This window comes from Nomascus leucogenys, chromosome 12, assembly GCF_006542625.1.
Source record: "Nomascus leucogenys isolate Asia chromosome 12, Asia_NLE_v1, whole genome shotgun sequence".
NCBI lineage: Eukaryota > Metazoa > Chordata > Mammalia > Primates > Hylobatidae > Nomascus > Nomascus leucogenys.
The window spans coordinates 99,266,826-99,287,858 of record NC_044392.1 but is presented as its reverse complement, the minus strand read 5'-3'; the positions used below and the strand labels follow the sequence as shown (position 1 = coordinate 99,287,858).

The 21,033-nt window shown below is 37.3% G+C and overlaps 1 protein-coding gene across 4 annotated transcripts in view; it reads right to left on the bottom strand.

Annotated features, from left to right (window-relative positions):
- Nucleotides 1–326: 326 nt before the first annotated feature.
- Nucleotides 327–21,033, bottom strand: part of ERICH3 (glutamate rich 3) — a 106,130-nt gene continuing 85,423 nt past the window's right edge. For 3 of the 4 annotated variants that reach the window (XM_003260202.3, XM_030825181.1, XM_030825182.1), the window contains 3 exons: nucleotides 9,131–9,172; nucleotides 3,340–5,708; nucleotides 327–2,640 (listed from right to left, as the gene is read on the bottom strand). In XM_003260202.3, coding sequence (XP_003260250.2) covers nucleotides 3,358–5,708; nucleotides 9,131–9,172 — 2,393 coding nt within the window. In that variant the 3' untranslated portion in view covers nucleotides 327–2,640; nucleotides 3,340–3,357. The remainder of the gene's footprint in view (nucleotides 2,641–3,339; nucleotides 5,709–9,130; nucleotides 9,173–21,033) is intronic. The other variant, XM_030825180.1, reaches the window with a different exon arrangement.

Genomic DNA, 21,033 nt, shown 5'->3' with positions numbered 1-21,033 from the left:
AGAAGTAGTGTATATAATAAGAAAAAGTCCAATTTTTGTGTCAGATGACCTGAGATTGACTGATTTTTCGACAAGCCACTTAACTTTATTGAGATTTTGTTCACTTACCTATAAAATGGTGATAGGCGATAATAATTTTTCTCCCTGAAATTATCTTATGTGTGTGAAAGACACATATGAGTGTAGACAGTCAGTATATCATATACTGTACTCAAAAATACAGCCCAGTGAAACTTCTCTGCTCTGTGGAGTTCAAATATTGTAAGGGAAGAACACAGAGATTTTAAAAGTTGAGTCTTATTTACAAAGAACCATTCACATGTATCGTAAACATATGATTGATTTATGTTTTAATAATGAAGAAACAGGAAACAAACCATTTCAGGTGAACACACAAGTAATTTTATCAACATAGTATTTGCAGAGGAAGAATTCACTTATTCAAAATATCACAATACTGAATTTCACAGTTAAATTCACATGCAGATTGTAGAATTACATTATGGGATGTTTTGATGGAGTGTGTTAAATATAAAAGTAATCCAATGCAATACCATTTAGCACATTGTACAAAACTAATTTTTCAATGGGATTAATAAGTTTACTGTCTTTCCCATAAGGTGTGATGTATTCAAAGTGCTCTGTAGCATTGAGTTTGAAATCAGGAAACAAATACTGTTAGAGCTCCACAGTAATACAGCTCAGTAATAAATGAATATAATGTAGATGAAATCTACTCGTAAAACTTTAAGACAGATGATGGAGATTTATGATGTGCAGTGAGTAATATCCTTGAATAGGGAGTAGGGCAGAGGGACTTCGTGCATGTATCAATACAATCATAATAAAAATAAGTTTAAGATTGACTTCACTACTTTTATATTGAGTGCCATTTACTAGAGAAAGAAAGACAGATAAATCAGAAGACAGGAAAAGACAAGAGACATAGGCAAAGAAAGAAAGTTCAAAATGCCTCTGTAGTTGGCTTTCCAACTGAGACTAATCCTCAATACAATCAATAGTCCATGACAGCAGTTTTCAGACATCAGTGTACATCAGTATTACCTGGAGGGCTTGTTAAGCTATGGATTACTGGACCCCACCAAGAGTTTCTAATTTAGTAGGTAGGAGACAAAGGCTGGGAACAATTTCCAGGTGATGCTGATGTGCTGATGCTTCTGATCAAGGGACCAGTTTTTCTATCTGGCCCAGTGTATTTTTGATCATTGAATGGCTCCATTATACATTAAAATGGAAAATACCTATTATGATAATATGCCTGGTACCTAGGGACCTTGAGTGTAATGTGGCCAGCATGGATTATATGATGATTTAGAGCAGCGGTTCTCAACCTTGGCTACAGAGAAGAATCAAGTGAAAAGTTAAAAATATATATACTGATGCGTAGATCCATCTAAAACGAATTAAATCTGAATCTCTGGGGTGGGGAAAAGGGTTGAGTCATTTATAAAAGTGTCCCATGAAAATCTAATGTATATTCTGGCTGGAAAATCACTGCTTAAGGAAATTTTTTTGCCTTCTCACATAGAGAAATGGTAGATATACACATGTGCTCTGGGGCACTGATATGTCTTCAAGGAAATGCAAACCCCTAGGAGACAGGCTGATACACAACTAGAAAATAATATCAGGGAGTAATGTAGAATGCAGTTGTTACTGTTGATTTATAATGAACTGCAAGGCTAGCTCGCAGGTTTGAAATAACAGAACTTGGGAAGGTGAGCAGCACAGTCACTTAATCCAACTTTCTTTTCCATTTAATGACATCAACTGAAGAGTCTAGAATGTTGGCATAATGCTGATGTGCTACGCCTACCGCTATAATTATTATACTTATTCCACTTAGCTAAATTATTTGCTACTTTTATTTAAATTTGAGTGGCCCTATAAATAAGGCCCCAGGGACAAAATGCTGGAAGCTACCATTTTACTAGTCTACCCCAGAAAGCAGAACTACAGAAACACACACAAAAAAACAAAGAGCATTTTGAAATAGGATTTCCCCTTTGTTATTCTGGCATAAATTAAAAGAATGAATATTTCTAAGTATAATTGAATACACATGCCAAGAAATTTTTTGCTGGAAGAACTTAGAGATTGCGAGCAGTCTTGAGTTTTGAGTGTACGTGGGAGGAACTTTAGCGCTCCTTTTCACAGGCCAATTCATTAAAGCCCCAAACCACAGATTTTTAAATAAAATTCCCAGGTATTAAGTTGAGATTGTGGAATTGACTGGGGCTCTGTATTGTAAAATAAAAAGGACTTTAAACAAACCCCTAACATTAGGACTGGGCCTTCCAGTGATCTTTGGTAAAAGTCAAGCATTTGAAAATTATCATTTTTGTTTGAAAATAATGTTAGGTGTGTAGAATGTGTAACAGCCTCACAAGTTTCTCCATGAGGAACCACTCCTCCTAAGAAGGGTCTCACAGATCTACCTGAGCTATTCTCAAGGTGCTTACTGAGCTACTGACCAGGGCTGACAGATTGGGAATCATCTCAGACAAGCGCAACCAGCAACTAAAAAGAAGGAGAGAGAGAAAATCAAGAATCCTGGTGAGATGCTTGCGTGAATCTTTCTCCACTCTTTACATCTTCAGAAGACATCTTTAAATTATCCTGAAAAACAATAAAAAAGACAGTAGTACCAGGATAAAATCACTCACAATAGTAGAAACTGGACTAAGAATGTGAGGGCCTAAAGGAAATAGCAGAATATGCAAAAAATAATTTTAGTCTTTAGTTCGACTCAAGATTTATATATTTAAATATTTTACATATAGAATGTAAAATATTTTATATATGTAAAATATTAAATATAGAATGCTTATATTTTATATATGTAAAATCTTTGCAAAACTGCAGAAATGAAAGCATAGGGCCCACTTAAAGGCAAATGATAACAAACAACCTTCATCTCATCCTTTAAAATACTAAGGTGGAAATAAATTGTGAAATATAGTTTGATTCTTTACTTTTGTGGTCTGTCCTTTGTGGCACATTCTCCTCTGTATTTTCTCTTTGGGGGTCCTGTCTGGGAGACACACATCTCACTACTTCAGGGAGCTGCCTTGCAAAGACTGAGTATGACTTGTCACACCGGGAAGAGCAGTGGGTCCCTGTGCATGCTTTGGCCCCTCCTCCATCTTTCCCAGCCCCTTTCCTGACAGGCTTAGGGCTAAGTGACACAGAATTGAAGCCTGTGTGTTTATATGTGCACAGACACCAATAAAGGGACAAGCCAGCCCCAAGGGGAGGAGACCCACCGCAGGGTTGCTATTTTATTTAGTCCTACAAACACATTACGCTTAAACTCACCGTCTGCCAGCAAGTCTCCTAGACCTGCATGTTGATGGGAGAAACATCTGCAGTCTCGCTGTCTCCTTGCACCATATGTTGTTGCTTCTCTCGGGTTTCAGTGAAATCAGGCTTCACAGGAAGTGTTGCCATCGCCTGTAGACTCTCCGGACTCAGTTCCCTCTCTCCCTCCCGTGATAATCCTAATCGGAATTTTTCAGCTGCTCCCGACTTCTGCCTCCCATTGCCACTCCCAGTGGCTGCCTCCTGGCCCTCTGACCCTCCCTCTTGCTCCTGTCCTAGCCCTGAGGTCTTCCCTTCCAGGGCTCCTGGAGTGCCCACCCCAGCCTCTGTTGTACATGTCACTGTCATCTCCTCTGCAGCTGGCACTTCTTCCCCACTCCGTGCTAATCCCTCTACCACCACCTTCCTTGCAGCTGCTGTTTTTCCTACCAACTCATCCTGTTGGTGCCCGGTTTCTTCCTCAGCAACATCTGAAAAGGAGGAGGCTTTATTTGCTATTGTTTTCTCCTCGGCTGTCTCCGAACCTGCCAACACCTCCCTCTCCTCTGCGGCTGTTTCTGCCGTTTCACCACCTCCGTGTAGAACTTCCTCAGCCACAACTCTTCCTCCTCCCATGCCCTCATTCTTTTCTGTGTTTCCTCCTCCTTCCACGGCCCCGTCCCCTTCCGAGTTCCTGTCCTGCATCGCTTCTGTCTCCAGAGTGCACTCTTTGTCCTCTTCCTCCTCTGGGTCCTCATCCACCGCTTCCTCCCTGAACTTTTCTGCCATCATGGGATCTTCCTCAGGAACAGCTTCCTGGGTCCTTAGCACGACTTCCGCTCCTCCTTGCCCTTCAGCCCTCCCCTCCAGTCCTGCGCAGGCGTCGTGATCTTTGGCTGCTAGCTCCTCTGCCTGGCCTGTGGCTGGGATCAGCGCCTCAGGGGCCTGCACCTTTGCTGCTGGCTCACCTTCAGGAGCTGCTAAGGCCCCCTCTCCATCTTGGTGGGGCCCCTCCTTCAGGGCCCTATTCTCCCTGCCTGACAGCACTTCTCTGTCTTTGTGCTCTGTGTCTCTGGCTTCGCTCAGTCTTTCCCCTCCTCCTCCTTTCCTCAGAGCTGTTACGTTTTCCAGCGACTTTTCAAATCCAGGCGTTGCTTCAAATATGGGAACCACTGTCTCTTTTAGTGAGTCTTCTCCTAGAAGCCCTGGATTGTCAGACAACTCAGATGCCTCCACAGGTGTTTCGTTCTCAGCATCAGATCCCATTTCATCTGGGGGGGCTTTTGTCCCTTCCTCAGATCTTACTTCCGTCTCTGTTTTCCCCTCTTCCGCTTTAAGTTTTTGCTCTTCTTTAAAAGCGTCTTCGTCTTTGAGTGCATTTGCCCTTGTCACCTCTTCTCTCTCAGAGTCAGTTTTCCTCAGAGATGTTTTTGGCCTCTCAGCTTTCCTTCGCTCTCTTGCTGCATCTAATTCCTTGGGTAAAATGTCTTTCCTATCATCTTCCCTATTAGCTTCTGCCTCAGTCACCCTCTCTTCCCCTTCCACGTCTTGCTTGCAAAGGTCTTCAGGGCTGCCCTCGGAAACCTGCATCCGGCTTGCCTCTGCCTCTGCTGTGAAGGGGCTCAAGGGTGTTTCTGTTCTCATAACCTCCTTTCTCTCTTTGGCTGGTTCCTCTCCCCCAAGAATTGCCTCTTCAGAACCATCCTCTCTCTTTGATGCTGTCTCCTCCATGGGTCCCTTGTCCTCTAGGTCTACGGATGCTTCCTCTTCACTTTCTCCGACATCAGTCACAGCCACCCCACCCTCAGCCTCTCCCTCCTCCGATGTCGCTGCTTGTCTCAGAGCTGCTACTTCATGAAGATGCTCCGAGTTCGGGGCTGCTGCTTTATTTGCAAGCACTGCCTTCTCCAAACCCTGTTCCCCTTCAGCAGCTGCTTTCTCTGTCTCAAGCACTGTGAGCACCAAGGCTTGCTTTTCGGGAGCCTCATCTTTACTCAGACCCACAGCATCTTTTGCTGCTGCTTGTCCTATGGGGTCTGACCCCCCTTCACCCAGCCTTCTGGCCCCTTTTGCTTCTGCTGCGGCCTCTGCCCCCCTTTCTATGCCTGGAGGGATCTCCCTTTTCTCTGTAAACTCTTCTGCCAATTCTGGCTGCTCTGCCGTTGGCTTCCACGCCCTCAAGGGAGCCTCATGAACAACTGTTGCTTCTCCCCACAGTGCTGCCTCCCCTTTTCCCTGCACTATGTCAGCGTCTCTGTGCTGGGGCGCTTCATCTTCCTCCATTGCTTCTTTCTTCTCCAGTGTATACGTTTTTTGTGCCAATTGCTGGGATTCCTTATTTGAGTTGATTGCTGCTGTTTCATCCACCACGAAATTCATTGTTGGCGCTATAAAAACAAGGTTAGAAATCAAGGTTACTTTAATCCAAGTGAACAAGGGAGGGGACACTATAATCTTATGTAACACTTATTTACAGTGTGAGATATTTATATGTGGTATCAAGAGGCCATTGTATTAGATATAAAACACTTTTTTCATTGTTTCTAGGATGCTGACTATAACATGCACCATGACTAAATAACGGTTTTTCATTATGAAAAGAAATGTCTTCAAGTTTAAGGAACACACTGATATTAAAGAAAAGCTGATCATCAGAGATGTTTAAAATAAGCAGAAATAAGCAAAAAAATTCTCATGTCCCCATGTCTTGGAATCAATAAAATCTCCGCCTCACTCTTTCTCTTGGCTTCCTCTTTCTCTCTCTCTCTCTTTCACATACATACAAGCTTCCTTTATTAGAAATAATAATAAGGGGAAAAAATTATGCAATAAGAAAAATAGTATTTAATCTTCATATAAATTATTATTTTATTTGTCTCTTTTTCTCTTTTTTTTTTTTCAGGCAGGGTCTTGCTGTGTCACCCAGGCTGGAGGGCAGCAGTGTGAACATGGCCCACTTCAGCTTTGATTTCCTGGTCTCAAGCAATCCTCCTGCCTCAGTCTCTCGAGTAGCTGGGACCATAGGTGCATGCCACTATGCCAGGCTAATTTTTTTGTTTTGTTTTGTTTTGTTTTGTTTTGTTTGTTTTGTTTTGTTAGTAGAGACAGGGTCTTTCCATGTTGCCCTGGCTGGTTTCAACTCTTGGATCTCAAACTCCCAAAGTGCTGGGATTACAGGTGTGAGCCACTGCACCTGGCCCTGAGCTCATTATTTTCTGTAGCAGCATAATATGTCTGTCTTCTGCCTATGTTTCTGGTACTCACATGGGCCTTTAGCAACACAATCATTATACAGTGTGAACTGATGATTCTCATTCCCAGATGATAAGCTACTATATCTAGATTTAGTCATCACAAATTGGGTCAATTAGTAAAAAGTCTTACGTTTGTAGCTCAAAGTAAGACTTTTTACTAAAGACACCAATTTGCATTACCTCTCACCTGTGTTCAGAAGCTAATTTGCCTTTGGCAAGACAGGATCACAAAGCAAGATAGGACTTTGTAGACTGGGACAGTTTTCAGTATAAATAATCTTCTTGAAGTACAAGTTTTCACCCATAATTTCCTGGCAAACCTGGGTGCACAAGCTATCATAGTTCATAGTTCAATAAATACAGGTTTGATATGTTTTTTAATGGCACCAAGTGGATTTTTTTTTACTATTAAATAAAGTTATATATATGTTGCAAGTAAAATAAGTAAAGAAAGGCATGTCATGCCAAACACCTAAAGCATTTCAATTTCCCAACTGCAGAATAGCACTTAAGGAGCTAGAAGCTTTGAAAAGGTTCATCTTAATAATTTATGTCAATTTAATCTTTTTTCATTAATTAAAAAGTCACTGGACTAGATTTTATAAAATAAGTTATCATACCAAGATGTCAAACTCTAACTTTAAAAAAAAAAAACTTTTCAAGTAGGCAAGTATGATGTTCCTCATTTGTTTTTTACTTGCTTGCCTTCTTGGCTAGCCATCTTACCCCCAACACCATCACCAACAACCTACCAGAAGCCTGAAGTCCTGATCTTACTCACCTCTTCTCTACTTTATACCCTATCCAAGACTGTCTTACCATTTCATTACCTCTTCTAACACAAAACATGGTTATCGTTTGTTGCATTTCCTCGGTCTCTTGCCAGCTATTATTATAAAACATTTTGAGGTGAAGCAATAATAGCTGATATTACATTTCCCTTAAAATGTGTTTGGAAGGTAATTTGTCATGTCTCCTTTCAAAGGAGTAAAATAAAAATTTCAGGTCTGTCAATAGGGCTGAGGTTGACTTTACAGGTCATCCTCTGCTTTTCACAGCAGTTATTTCCTAACTTTTACCTAAAAGCTTCCAAAGCGAAATGTAGAATCAAATATTTGTTCACAGAACATATAGCCAATTCACCTGAGAGAATATGGCCCATTTTATTTCATTATAGATTATTACCGGATTTGAAACAAAATTAAATTGAACCAGTAGGAAACAATAACGTGTGTCAAGTCTCTTTAATAGTGTATCTGTTGCTATTCAAATTCCTGCATGAAAGTATATTAAAAAGTCAGTTATAAAAACATTTAAAGAAAGTCCTCTGTTTTTCTAATCTGGTTTCTAAATTTATGGATTAATTAAAGAACATTCAGGGAAACAGGGAAATAAAATTTCCTAGCCACCATGTAGTAATCATACCATGCCTAAATTCTAGGAGAGAAAGTGCTAATGGCATCCAGCTGAGATGTTATATGAACACACACACACAGTATAAGGGAGTCAGACATGACGTTCCTCAAGCCAGGGAGAAAGAGTAATTGAAGCTTTTCTAAGAAATGTTAGTATAAAAACATGACTTTTTTTTATGGGAACCCCATGGGCTTTTGAAAAAATATTTAATATAAGAGAGCAAGCAATATTCACAAACAGTGGAAATTTGATGTAATGGAATGAGTGTGTACTTGGAAGTCAGACTAACCTGGGTAAAAAACGCCAGCTCTGCCATTTACTAATTATATAAACTTGAGAAATAACACCTCTCTGATCTTTCATTTTCTTATCCATGAAATGGGAACAGCAATGCTATACTCACAGAATCCTTTGACAGTAAATGAGATAATTTACGTAAAACGCTTAGCACAGTGCCTGGCATAAAGAAAGCCCTAATAATCTTCCTCGCGCACACCTTTCATTGCTTACAAATAATTAGATTTTCTTGCTTGAATTCAATTTGGTCAATAATAATCAGTATCTCTGCATTGCAGAATAAATGTTTGGGAAGATGTACCTGAGTTCCTCTAGTTGAATGCCCACTATAAAAGATATGGGTTCTCTAAGATCAGGGTCCCTGTCCTGTAACTCAGGCCACTGCACAATCAAGTGTTACCTGGCCCTCTTCATGTTGCCAAGTGAGAAATGGAGCTCAGGGAACCAGCATAAATACAGGTACTCTGGCTACTGCTATTTGCTATGAGCAATAAAGTCCTTTTTCTCTGACCCAGGTGTCTTATGTCTTCTGCCATGATTCATAAAACTGTGGCTGGCTAAGTTGTTGCTTGAAAGAAGGGTAAAATCTCAAATGCCTTACAGTGCTTGATGACAATTACTAAAATTGAAGGTGGGATAATGCGACCATATGATGAATAAATGAATATCTTTCCCTGCCCCCATACACATAAATATATTCAAATAAGGACATTTCTTAAAAGTCATTCAATAAATACTAGAAAGCCTAGTGACTTCAAGAACATGGGAAGTTTGATGAGATTTATATGAGTCATGGTTTTTTGGATCACTCTAATTGGAACTCTTGCAGATGGAATACTTACCACGGAGAGCCAGGTCATAGGCTAATGGCAATGAATCCTTTCCTAGTTAAAAAAAAAAAAAAAAGTCAAATGAATCACTGTGAATTGTACCATGGTTCTCCATCTCTCCAGTTGGGTCAGTTAAGGCAAATTCACCTAGCTGTTCAACTATCTGGGAGGCAGGCTATTGAAAGAAGACTGATCTGAAAATTCCTACCAGTATTGTATAATCTAATGTTCTTTTATTTAATCCTAGACATCAATATATTCAAAAAAGAATAATAAATTTATACCTCATGTTAGCTGTAAAGCTCTCCTTAGGGCCTGTCAACTACTTCTGGCCATGCTATTCCTTAGTTGAAAAGAAAAAAAAAGTGGCAGAAGGAAGAAACAAGTATAGGAAGGGTGGAAAGAGGCTGTCTTTTGCAGAGGATTTCTGAAGGTTCTTCCTACGTAATGATGTACCCTTACTGCCACTTGTGTCAACCTCCAGCTTCCTGGGTGGCTTCCCACCCTCATCTTTGCTGCTGACACCAGACTCAGCATCATAGTGGCAGTGGTAGCCCAATGCCAAGGCTTCTGTTATTATCTGTCCAGCTTATTGGAGGTCACATAAAATATCAAAAGGTATAAAAACAGGTCATGGGAACATTGCTGAGCTATTTCACATCATTTAAATAAGTGGGGTCAATTTAAGTGCATTTACATTAAAATGTAGCCTTGTTTTAAAAATCTCTGAAGCATAAACAACTCCCAAGCTATGATTTCAAAAAGAAAACACAATACACAACAGAAGGTCATGGAGTAAAGAAATCCATGCAGAGAAATACTTGCATTAAAAAAAGAGAGAGAGAGCAGCCAGGAGCAGTGACAGATTTGCCAAATGCACATGCAATGAAATGATTGAAAAAAGCAGTTTAGTTGCATTTTCCCTTCTAGGAACGTGTGCTATGGCTTTTATGACACCAATCATCACTGCTTTTTTAAATTGCTAAAACTACTAGAGCTGACTACACTATGAGCATTTCATCCATTAGTAGATTTTAGTGATTTGACCCCAATATTCGCTCCATGCGGGCAGAAGCAAAAAAGCTATTACACGATTCCTATAAGTTTGACAGTAAAAGCTATTGTAGAAATTCCTGTTATCTGTAGTTGGTTCCTAGCATAGACTTCAGGATCACAGAGACCTAAATTCAAGCCTCATATTACATACTAACCGTATCACATTGAGTAAATGCTTTGGCCTAAGCCAACGCCTTGGTTTATCCACCTGTCAGAAAGAGTTCTCTATTCAATGGTTCTTGAGAGGATTAAATGAATAGAGAGAGAGCATCTTCATCTTCCACTTATTAGCAAGTGTCTAGGCACTTAATAATAACAGCAATGATGATGATGGTGATGATGATGGGCATTTCTAAGTGTCATCACCCAGTGTGGTATGATTCTAGGCCAAAGTGTAAAGCCAATTAAGTTTGTCTTTAGTTTCTGACAATTCCCTTTCTACATCCCTTGCTTATCATTTGATTACCCATATCGTAAGACCCATAAATCCCTGACATTACCATTATATCACCTCCTTGTTAACAAAAGTTATTTCAAATAAAACTAGACTTAGATCTGTCTTCTGGGGTAAGAACACAGTATTTTTGAAACTAACTTCTTTCCTTCCCTTTCTTCCTTTCTTTCCTTTTTCCCCCTTTTCTGTCCTTTTTTCCTTCCTTTTTTCCTCCCTTTTTTCCTTCCTTCCTTCCTTCCTTCCTTCCTTCCTTCCTTCCTCCTCCCCCGATATTCTGTTACAGCAGATATAATGACTTTACTTTGAGAAAACAGAAGTAGAATGCCGTTTCTTGCTTAGTTTAAAGTGAACTGCTAAGGGGTAATTACTTACTGACCCCTCTGTATTTGGAAACAAATAGTGAAATACCTGCCTTAAATCGGTTTTGGAGGGAAAATTGTGACTTAACAATATTAGGAGGACAAACAGAAATGAAAAAGGGGAATAATATAGTTCAAATATATTCTCTTTTAAAAATATTTGAACATCAGTTTTCCTCATTCATCCAATGTAACAAAAGATTTTTACAATAAGAGTTTAGAGATGATATCGACTCATGACAATGATGTGATAGTTGGATTTGCTATCAAGTTTTCATTTTAGAAACTTGACAAACATAATACATGTGAGTTAAATATCATCTTACTATAATAATGTGAATACTGTGTATCTAGAGAGTTCAAATAAGCAATGTTTTAGGTTTTGCATATAAATTTATTTGGCAATTACATGAAGCTTCATTCCGTCAGTGCTAAGACATCAAAGTTTTTCCCAAGTAGTCCACAGGGTATAAAAATACAATCTACAGTATTAATAATAAACAATAATTAAGCAATTAGCAGGTACTGAACCAAAAGACTACTATAAGAAGCCAAACGATACTAACATCATCTGAAAATTAAAACTCACTCAGAAATGATAGTGAAGCTTGTAGTCCCTCTGTCTCAGGGATGTTATCACCACTTGCCCACGTCTGCTGGCTTGCCCCTGGAGGATTGACCTTCGGAAGTAGATGACAGCCTGTATAGTTAGGTGTTGCCTATTTCAGATTCAGCAAGAATGGGATGCTGGCCTAAGTATCAAGGACTTACTAGGCGTGAAACCAGAAAAGGCTTCACTTGGTCATTTTTTCTCAGATGTTCTTCTGAAACTGAAACTTAAAAGCAAGAACTTGGCTGGTGTCTAACCTCAACTGTTTTCCACCCATAGTAAAAGAGGACTGTGCATGCTGAGACTCCCATTTCAGCAATGTGACATATCACTTTGTTGCCTCTCTCTATTTAGCCCTTCATCCCCTAAGGCTCCTGTCTTTTACCTATCAATAAAGGTGACCTCTAGAGGCAAAGGTGATTGTCAGTTCTCACAGCATTAGTTGCAAAATGGAATTGTCACAAACAGAAAATTTCTTAGAAAGTCAGCTGTCTTTTTTTCACTCAAATGATATAATGATACTTTAAGGTATTTTTTAAAAATATCAAAATATTCTTATTTTACAATGTCAGCTTTTTAGTATAAAAACAAATATATTTTAAATAATACGTATTGTATTTTCCCTAAATATGGAGACAGTATTTAGATAGATTATCCAAAGCTTGAAAAAACTAAATGATACAAAGAAAATAATTATCATAGTTTCACTACTCAGAGAAGACTACTAATTAACATTTTAATACATTTCCAAGTATTTTTTACTCGATTCTTACTAAAGATAGCACTTAATATCCCACTTTATTAATTTAGCAATGTATTGTGACTATTTTCCCATATCATTAAATTTAAAAGACTCTTCAATAGCACATAAAACATTATAACAAAGTCTTACTAAATTTCGCTTCATCGATGTCTATTGTCAAATATTGAGCTATCTCTATTGTGATTATAAAGCTATTTTAAACACTACTTATAATCATTTTTGCACATATTTCTGACTATTCCCTTAGGAAACATTCCTGGAATATGAATTGCTATGAATTTTTGGAAGCTTTTTATGCATATTTCTAAATGTTCTTTTATAAAGGAGGTATGATGAACAACGTCATCAATAATGTCTGAAAGGCCTATGTACCTGCACTATTTTCACAATTTCCACCACTTCTTTCTTTATTTGATAATTTAATAATTGAAAAGTGGTGGCAAGGATAGAGCTTTCAATATTAGTAGCAAGCTTTCCTTTTGTAAATTTCCTGCTATACAATGTACATTTTCTGTTACGATGTTTGCCTTTTCATTGATTTGTAAGAACTCTTTATGTATTACAGACATCAATCATTTTTTCCAGGCTTTATTTTAGATTCGGGGAGTACATATGCAGGTTTCCTACATGAGTAAATTACATGTCACTGAGATTTGATGTGCAAATGATCCCATCACCCGTGCAGTGAACAAAATACCCAATAAGTGGTTTTTCAACCCACGGCCCCCTTTCACTTTCCCCGCCTAGTAGTCCCCAATGTCTATTGCTGCCATCTTTATGTCCATACAAACATAAATTTTTTGTCATATCCATCTGGCAAATATTTCCTCCAGAGTTTGTTTTCCTGTATAGTCCTATGTTATTGGTGTTATTGCAAAGAATTTCACATTACTCAGTACTATTTCTCCCAAACTGATGAATTTTTTTCAAATCCCAAACTATTATTGTTAGGATTTGCAGACATTCTACATCAAATTTTGGATTTAATCTGGCAAAAATTATCATCATCTTTATATTTAGTCTTCTATTCAAATAGTTGGAGCGATTTCCCATTTATCATATTTCTTTTTCATCCTCTTTGTGTGGAATAGCATATTTTTCTTATTAAGTCCATGCGTTAGGTTTTTCCTTCTTAAACATTTCTTAAAGTCTGCTTATGAGTATTTCTCCATTGTGGTTTATTACTTTTGTTGTCGTTATAGTGTGAGTGGGGTGGTTGTTTCAGGCTATAGTGAGAAATTGGTCACCTTACAAATACCACTTGTTGGCACTAATAATTGCAATTAACTAATTCTCCAGTGAATTTTTTCTCTTAGATCCAAGAATTATTTTGAGTACTGCTTTTAAATTTTCAATTTTTCTGGTGAGAGTTAATCATATTTTGTAAATAATTTATAGCTTTATTGCACCGTTATGTAACGTGGATTCAACAAATTCTGCTCTGTGCTGCTATAAAAAAAGGCACATGGAGAATAGTTACATGATAAACCAACCTTCTAAATTATATTAATCACTTTTTCTATGTCCTTATGTATTATGAAAAGGACTAGTGTTTATATTTAAATACAAATGAGAGTTATTCATTTCGTATTTTCCACTAAGAGAGTGGATAGCTTCTTGAATGCTCTTAAATCCCACTGGGATGCAGATCCTCCTCAAAAACGTTAAGCTGAAATAGTTTCCAATTCCAATTCAGTGACCCAAGAGCTAGAGGAGAAAGGAAAGTAAAGTGGGGCTTTGAACCCTCTTAGCAGAAATATAATTCACTGCGTTACTTTTCTATGGTTGCAAGAGCTTCCAGGCTTGGTTAGACAGCTACTCTAGTCTTGACATTGCCATCTTCTTTGTTAGGGAAGTGCCTCTATGAATTCAGGGGAGAAGACCCTCTACCCATCAGTGCAGCTGACTTTTTGTTGGTGTTGCCTCACAAGCTTTCCTGGGGGGGTGGCAACAGTGGAGAGCACTGAACAATTAGAGGCCAGCACACCGGCTTTTTGCTTCCTCATGGCTCACCCCTGCTTCCAGCCTCTTCTAATCCTTTAAGTCTAGGATGATTTCTTTTTTAACTTCTATGAGGATGCTCCTCTTCCTCGTGGGAGACAAACACAAGGTAGCTCCTGATGTCTTTCTCTAATTTGCCCTCATGTAGCAAATTCCTTGGATTTTGTGACATCTGGATGGTACCTTCCTTAGATACAAAAACACACTTTTTAAACTTTGTAAAACATTTAAACTGCTATTTTTATACTTTCTTCCTCATTTAAAATAGAACAGGGAGAAAGAAATCAGGTACCTGAATTCATATTACCAAATGAAGTAAATTTCACAGTGTTTCTAATTAACATTTTCCTTAAAAGTCGATTTATAGCCTTCATATCACTTGCTGCTATGTTAATGTAGAAACTTAGAAACTCACTGCAATAATTCAACTGCTTTTGTGGAAACAAATCAAATCACATACGAAAATTCAGGCCATCATAAGTGGGATGTAAAAGTTGACACTTTAATATCTACTAGTCAAGATGCAAATTGAATTATTAAATATTTACTAAATAAAAAAACATTCTTATGATCATTTCGAAGCATTATTTATGTGGTTTAAATGAATAATTTGGAATTTTTCAGGTATTCTTTACCATAAACTTTGATTTAACAAAAAAACATTTAGAATGATGATGATGAAGGTTGTAATTTTTCAGGCCAAACATAGTTGCAAGGTAGCATTTTCTCTTTTCTGATTTTTTTGTAATTCTGTGCTTATTTTGTTTCTTTCTTTTTATTCTCTCCCCTGACCCTCCCACAATTTTACACATCCTCTAGGCCATTTTTCTCCTTTAAAACAATGTAAAAGGTGGCCAAACAAAGCCACAGTATTTCTGTCCTGTAGTTGCCTGTTCTCCATGGTAAAGCTTTAGATGTCATTGTTGGCCAGAGCAGATGAAGAGGAAAATGTGCAGAGGAACAAGAAGGAAAGTTCAAGAAATCATCCAAGAACTTCAATGTACTGTATACCTTGGGGGCTTCAGGGGTTTTGTTTGTTTGTTTGTTTGTTTTTACAGTGTAGGAGTCTCCCCTTATCTGCAGGGTATACATTCCACAAACCCAGCAGATGCTTGAAACAGTAGATAGTATCAAACTCTATATATACTATGCTTTTTCCTACACATGCATACTTATAATAAAGTTTAATTTATAAATGAAGCACATGAGATTAACAATAACTAATAATAAAATAGAAAATTATAACAATATACTATAATAAAACATATGTTGATGTGGTCTCTTTCTCTCTCTCTCTCTCTCTTTCCTTCTCTCTCTGTCTGTCTTATTGTAATGTACTCACCTATTTTCAGACTGAGGTTAACCATGAGTAACTGAAACTTCAGATAAGCAGGTCAACTGTGTTACGTATTTTCTAGCCAATAGTGTCTGAGGGGTTTGCACAGTAGGAGAAGTAGAACCACTAATACATAAAACCTTAATAAATGGTTTATGCCATGACACAAAAATACTGGTTATTCTATTTCATGCTTACTTGAATCTTCATTATCGGTTCTTTCTTCCAGGTTCTCAAATGTCAAAACACAAATGCTCTAATTTGGTATACATTACATCTTTTACATTCCCTATCGTGTATTCTCAATGACATCTAATTCATTCTCTCTCCTATACTGTTTTAAACAAACCAAATTGATCCCATCTTAAAACATGTTAAGAATCCTGAGCAACTGAATATCAGAAGAGGGTTTTGTCAAGAATTTTCATCTGTATTTTAAGAATGTACGAAGGCCGTAAAAACACCATAAAGATATGCCCAAGCTTATTCCAAGTTTCTGGTGACCTTGAAAAGTATCTCTGTGCTTTCATCATTCTTTGTGAAGCCAGTCGATTATCTTCCCAACAACTCACCATGACAAAATTCATGACTAACATCATTTACCTACACAGTGAAGATGTTCTTGTGTCATCTTTGACATTGACGCATGGCCCACAGAATACCAGGATTAATTACAAACCGAAGACCACAGCTGTTCAAAGACAGTTGCAGAGAATGCTAAAGTTTAGCCTCCATATAGTAGCCAGAATAATCTTTTCGAAACATTCAGATCATGCCATTGCGGTCTCACACCTTTCTAGAGGAAAGATTCCCTAACTCAGAATAAATTCCTCCCCATGACCTATGAGCTTCCTCCTCTGACCTCATCTTGTACTACTCTCTCACTTGTTTACACACTGGCCTCCTTTCCAAACCCTTCATTCAGCAGCTATGCTCCCAACTTGGGGCCGTTGCACTTGCTGGAGTCCTGCTCCCTGTGGTCTTTCTGCAGATGACAGAGTGGCCTCCCCCTGCACTTCATTCATCTCTGTTCAGATGTCCGATCATTAGAGAGGCCATCCCGAAAATACTACCCCTTCCTCAAACCATCACTCTATTATGCCCTTACGCTGCTTTATTTTCCTTCTATTACTTAGCCCAGATACCCCATCACATGCTTATTTTTCACTTGGCAGGCATATCTCCCTCCTAGAATATAAAATTCATGTGGAAAGGGACTGTTATGTTCACACTGAGAACAGTGTGTGGCATAAAGCAGATCCTCAGCAAATATTTATGGACCGAAGAGGTCTACTAGAATAACCACATGCTTCCACAGGTCATTCAGAAGTTGTATTTAGACCTTAACTCCTAACACTTGACTTTCTTGTTCTTTCATCAGGACCATTTTATCCTGCCTGCCTGATGACAAAATTGCATTTCATTTTAGTTATACTATTATTTAAGTTCAAATTGCCTGGTCAAGCACTATGACTTTTCCTGATTCACATGCAAAAATAAAAAATGCTTATTCCCATATACATTTTACATTATAATTTACATTAAATACACTACTCTTTATTTCATTTATATTTATGATGTATAAATTAACTTCACAAATTAATGCACTTGAGTTATTCCACTATTAGAACATATTGCCAAGATTGTGTCACAATGCATGACAGCTTAAGCTGAAAATAACAGAAAAATAAACATTAAAATAACACTATGCCCTGTAATACTGGATTAACACCCAAGAACACTGTCTCATTGTACCTAGCAATTATAATCTTTTACTTTATCTGCTTCACTGTGTACAGTACATCTTTTATTCAATTCATCTGATTTGTTGATGGACTGGACAAAGTCCAATTAAATACGACATACTATAAAATAGTGAGAAGGAAAATATCATTTTATGCAATCAACCTAAAAGGTATGAAGGCAATGGCTGTACTTTACTCATTTATCCACTGCTATGATCTCAAATAAAAACAATTCAAATTAAATTGTGTTAGCTTAGAGTCCATAAAACATCATTAATTGTATATGATCTTTAGCCCACAGATTTATTTGTAACATAAATTATTCTTTAACATAATAACAGCTTTTATTCTAACTGAAAAATGATTAAATACCATATAAATGTGAGACGTGGTCATTTACACATTCTCTCAGCCCTCTATCATTTCTACCTACAGTTCCAGTCAGGGATCTAAGTACAATATATAAGTGTGCATATTCTGTGATTTTATGTGGAATTTTCTTAGAAATTGTTATTCATACAAAAAATTTCAAGAATATTTTTGACTTTTAAATCTATTATTTAAAATATTAACAAATTTATTGAATCATTTCTCTGAGTATTTGTATTTTGAAAACATTAGCCCCCAACTGTTATAATTTACTCAGCCTCATTTTTTTGATAGCATTAATCCTTCCACATCATTCTGAATATTATACGTGGTCTTTGTTCTGTTTTACCTGTTAATGTCTTATGCTTTATATTCCCTGACTCTATATTTCCTGGCTTTCACGACCCTCAAATTTTGTTCTTTTGTGGAAGATGAACAATAGAACAAAACTACGAGTTCTTACACAGAAGGTAACCTATTTTAAAGAAAATGTGCAGTTATACAATACTGCGGCAATATAAGAATAACAGATAAGGTGAATAAGAAGAAAAGAGAAGTGTGCTTATGTGACAAGACATTCAAGATATAGTGTTAAGTGAAAAAAAGCAAGTCTCAGAACAAAATGTATAGTATGTTTCCATCTATATATAAAAATAACATACGTATATGTATCTTTGTAATATATCAATATATATTAATATATCTATATCTATCTACCTACCTATAATTTCTATAATCATACACAGACAAAAAAATTCCTATCCACCGTTATCCCTGGAGAAAAAGAGTAAATGTTGGGCAAGAAAGACTTTCACTTTCACTTTATTCTTGTCTGTTTTGTAATGTTTAAACTTTTAAACCAAATTTTTGTGAGAAAAAAGTTTATCAAAAACCTTAAAATATCTATACTTTTGAACAAAAATTATACTTATTGAAATTTATCTTCAGAAAATGTTTATAAATTTGAAATAATCTTAGTAATAAGACACTAAAGTACTAATAACAATAGTGAAAGTAAGAAAAAATATAAATGCCCAACTATAAGAAAATGGCTAAATTATGAGAAAACCACAGAATGGCATAACACACAGAGATTAACTATGTTCATAAAGATTAAAGATGTGAAAAATGATCATGGTATAATGTTAAGATATAAAGCAGGATATATTTTACAAAATACGAAAACAAAACCTCGTAAATCCTAAGTTGACAAATAAAGAGCCTGACTAAATGTTAAAAGTGATCTTTTTGTGTGTGATAAACCTTTGAGTAATTTTTCAAAATTACTTTTCTCTACTGTCTAAATGTCATTCCATGTGTATTATTTGTTAATAAAAAATTAATAATAGCACATATATTACGGCTTAACAAAGATAAATAGGCAGGGCACGGTGGCTCATGCCTGTAATCCCAGCACTTTGGGAGACCAAGGCGGGTGGATCACGAGGTCAAGAGATTGAGACCATCCTGGCCAACACGGTGAAACCCCATCTCTACTAAAAATACAAAAAATTAGCCAGGCGTGGTAGCGAGCACCTGTAGTCCCAGCTACTTGGGAGGTTGAGGAAGGAGAATTGCTTGAACCGGGAGGCGGAGGTTGCAGTGAGCCGAGATTGCGCCACTGCACTCCAGCCTGGGTGACAGAATGAGACTCCATCTCAAAAAAAAAAAAAAAGAAATTAAAATCAAAGATAAACAGTCCCAAACCTTGCCAACTTGTGTTGAATCCACCTTAATAAAAAGATAACAAAATGTTTTAAAATTATAGATGGTATCAAGTCAAGACCACAGGTTTCCCAATACAGTTGAGAAAACTAATAAGCCAATACACTTTTCATTTTACAAACTCCGAGAAAAACAAAAACTACTGTCTTCCAGATGACATGATCGTAGTGCTACATCTCTGATATTCTACAGCCTAATTGTGACCCTCATTATGTATGTCTTACTTTACAAAAAGATGTCTACTTACACAAATTCAGATAAACAATCTAGTTTTCTGAAGTGAAAATTTAAAAAATGAAAATAACGTTAGTGTTTTCTATTGACCTTTAACACCTCTACTTTTTTGATTAGCAGCTTGTCAGCCTGTACACATTTTCTAGATGATACCTTACATGTACGAAAATTTCGTAATGAAATTCAAGATCAAAGATTTGAATTATTTTGTAAAAGGGTTTCAAATATATTGGAGCTAGAATCTTGATTTATATATGACAAAAATCCTTTTGAAGTTGTTCAGGGTCTTTGCATTTTAATTCTAGGGCAGGGGTTGATGAACTTTATCTCTGAATTCCCAGTTTGTAAATTCTTAGGATTTTGTGGGTTATTTAAAAATACAAAAATCATTCTTGGCTTGCAGGCTATTTAGAAAACAAGACAAAATAGTAGTGGTTTGGGCCGGGCGTGGTGGCGGGCGCCTGTAGTCCCAGCTACTCGGAGAGGCTGAGGCAGGAGAATGGCGTGAACCCGGGAGGCGGAGCTTGCAGTGAGCCGAGATTGCGCCACTGCACTCCGGCCTGGGCAAGAGCGAGACTCGTCTCAAAAAAAAAAAAAAAAAAAAAAAATAGTAGTGGTTTGGACCCTGGGCCAAAGTTTGTCAAACTCTGTTCTAGAGTTATTTTTGGTAATTTATTCAAAGGTCATATGCATTGCTATACTCCACTATCTAAAACACCTTTATCCTCCTGTATCCCACCTTCAAAATTGTATTTAACCTTTAAAATCTCTCAAATATGTTCTTCATGAAAACTTTCAAGGTGTCCTTTAACAAACAGGACTTCTCTCCTTTGAAGCCACATAGCATTTTGTACCTTCTCTATTTTACATAGGACTACTAACCTTTGTCCACTGGTGTGCCAAGGCTTCCACTCGGCAAGTTATGAGAGAAACCCTCTCTTACACATTTTTTATTGACTATGGTGCCTTGTGCATAGTAGAAGATTAATAATATTGGTTGAAGTAATAGATAACTATTCAACATCTTCAATTCCTAGAAGTAGACCCCAGTGGTTTAACAGTAGTTTTTAAGGGTCTAAAAGTAACATAGACACTAAAAGTATTCATATGCTTTTAAAATGCAGCTGAATTTTAGTAATATTAAAATGTGAAAATAAATTTTATCTTAAAATCAAGAAGAATGGCTCCTGCATTGACAGGGGAGTCAGATGAGAGAGAGCAACAAAAAGACTGTGAACCAGTTCCAGGGCACAGGAGGCTATG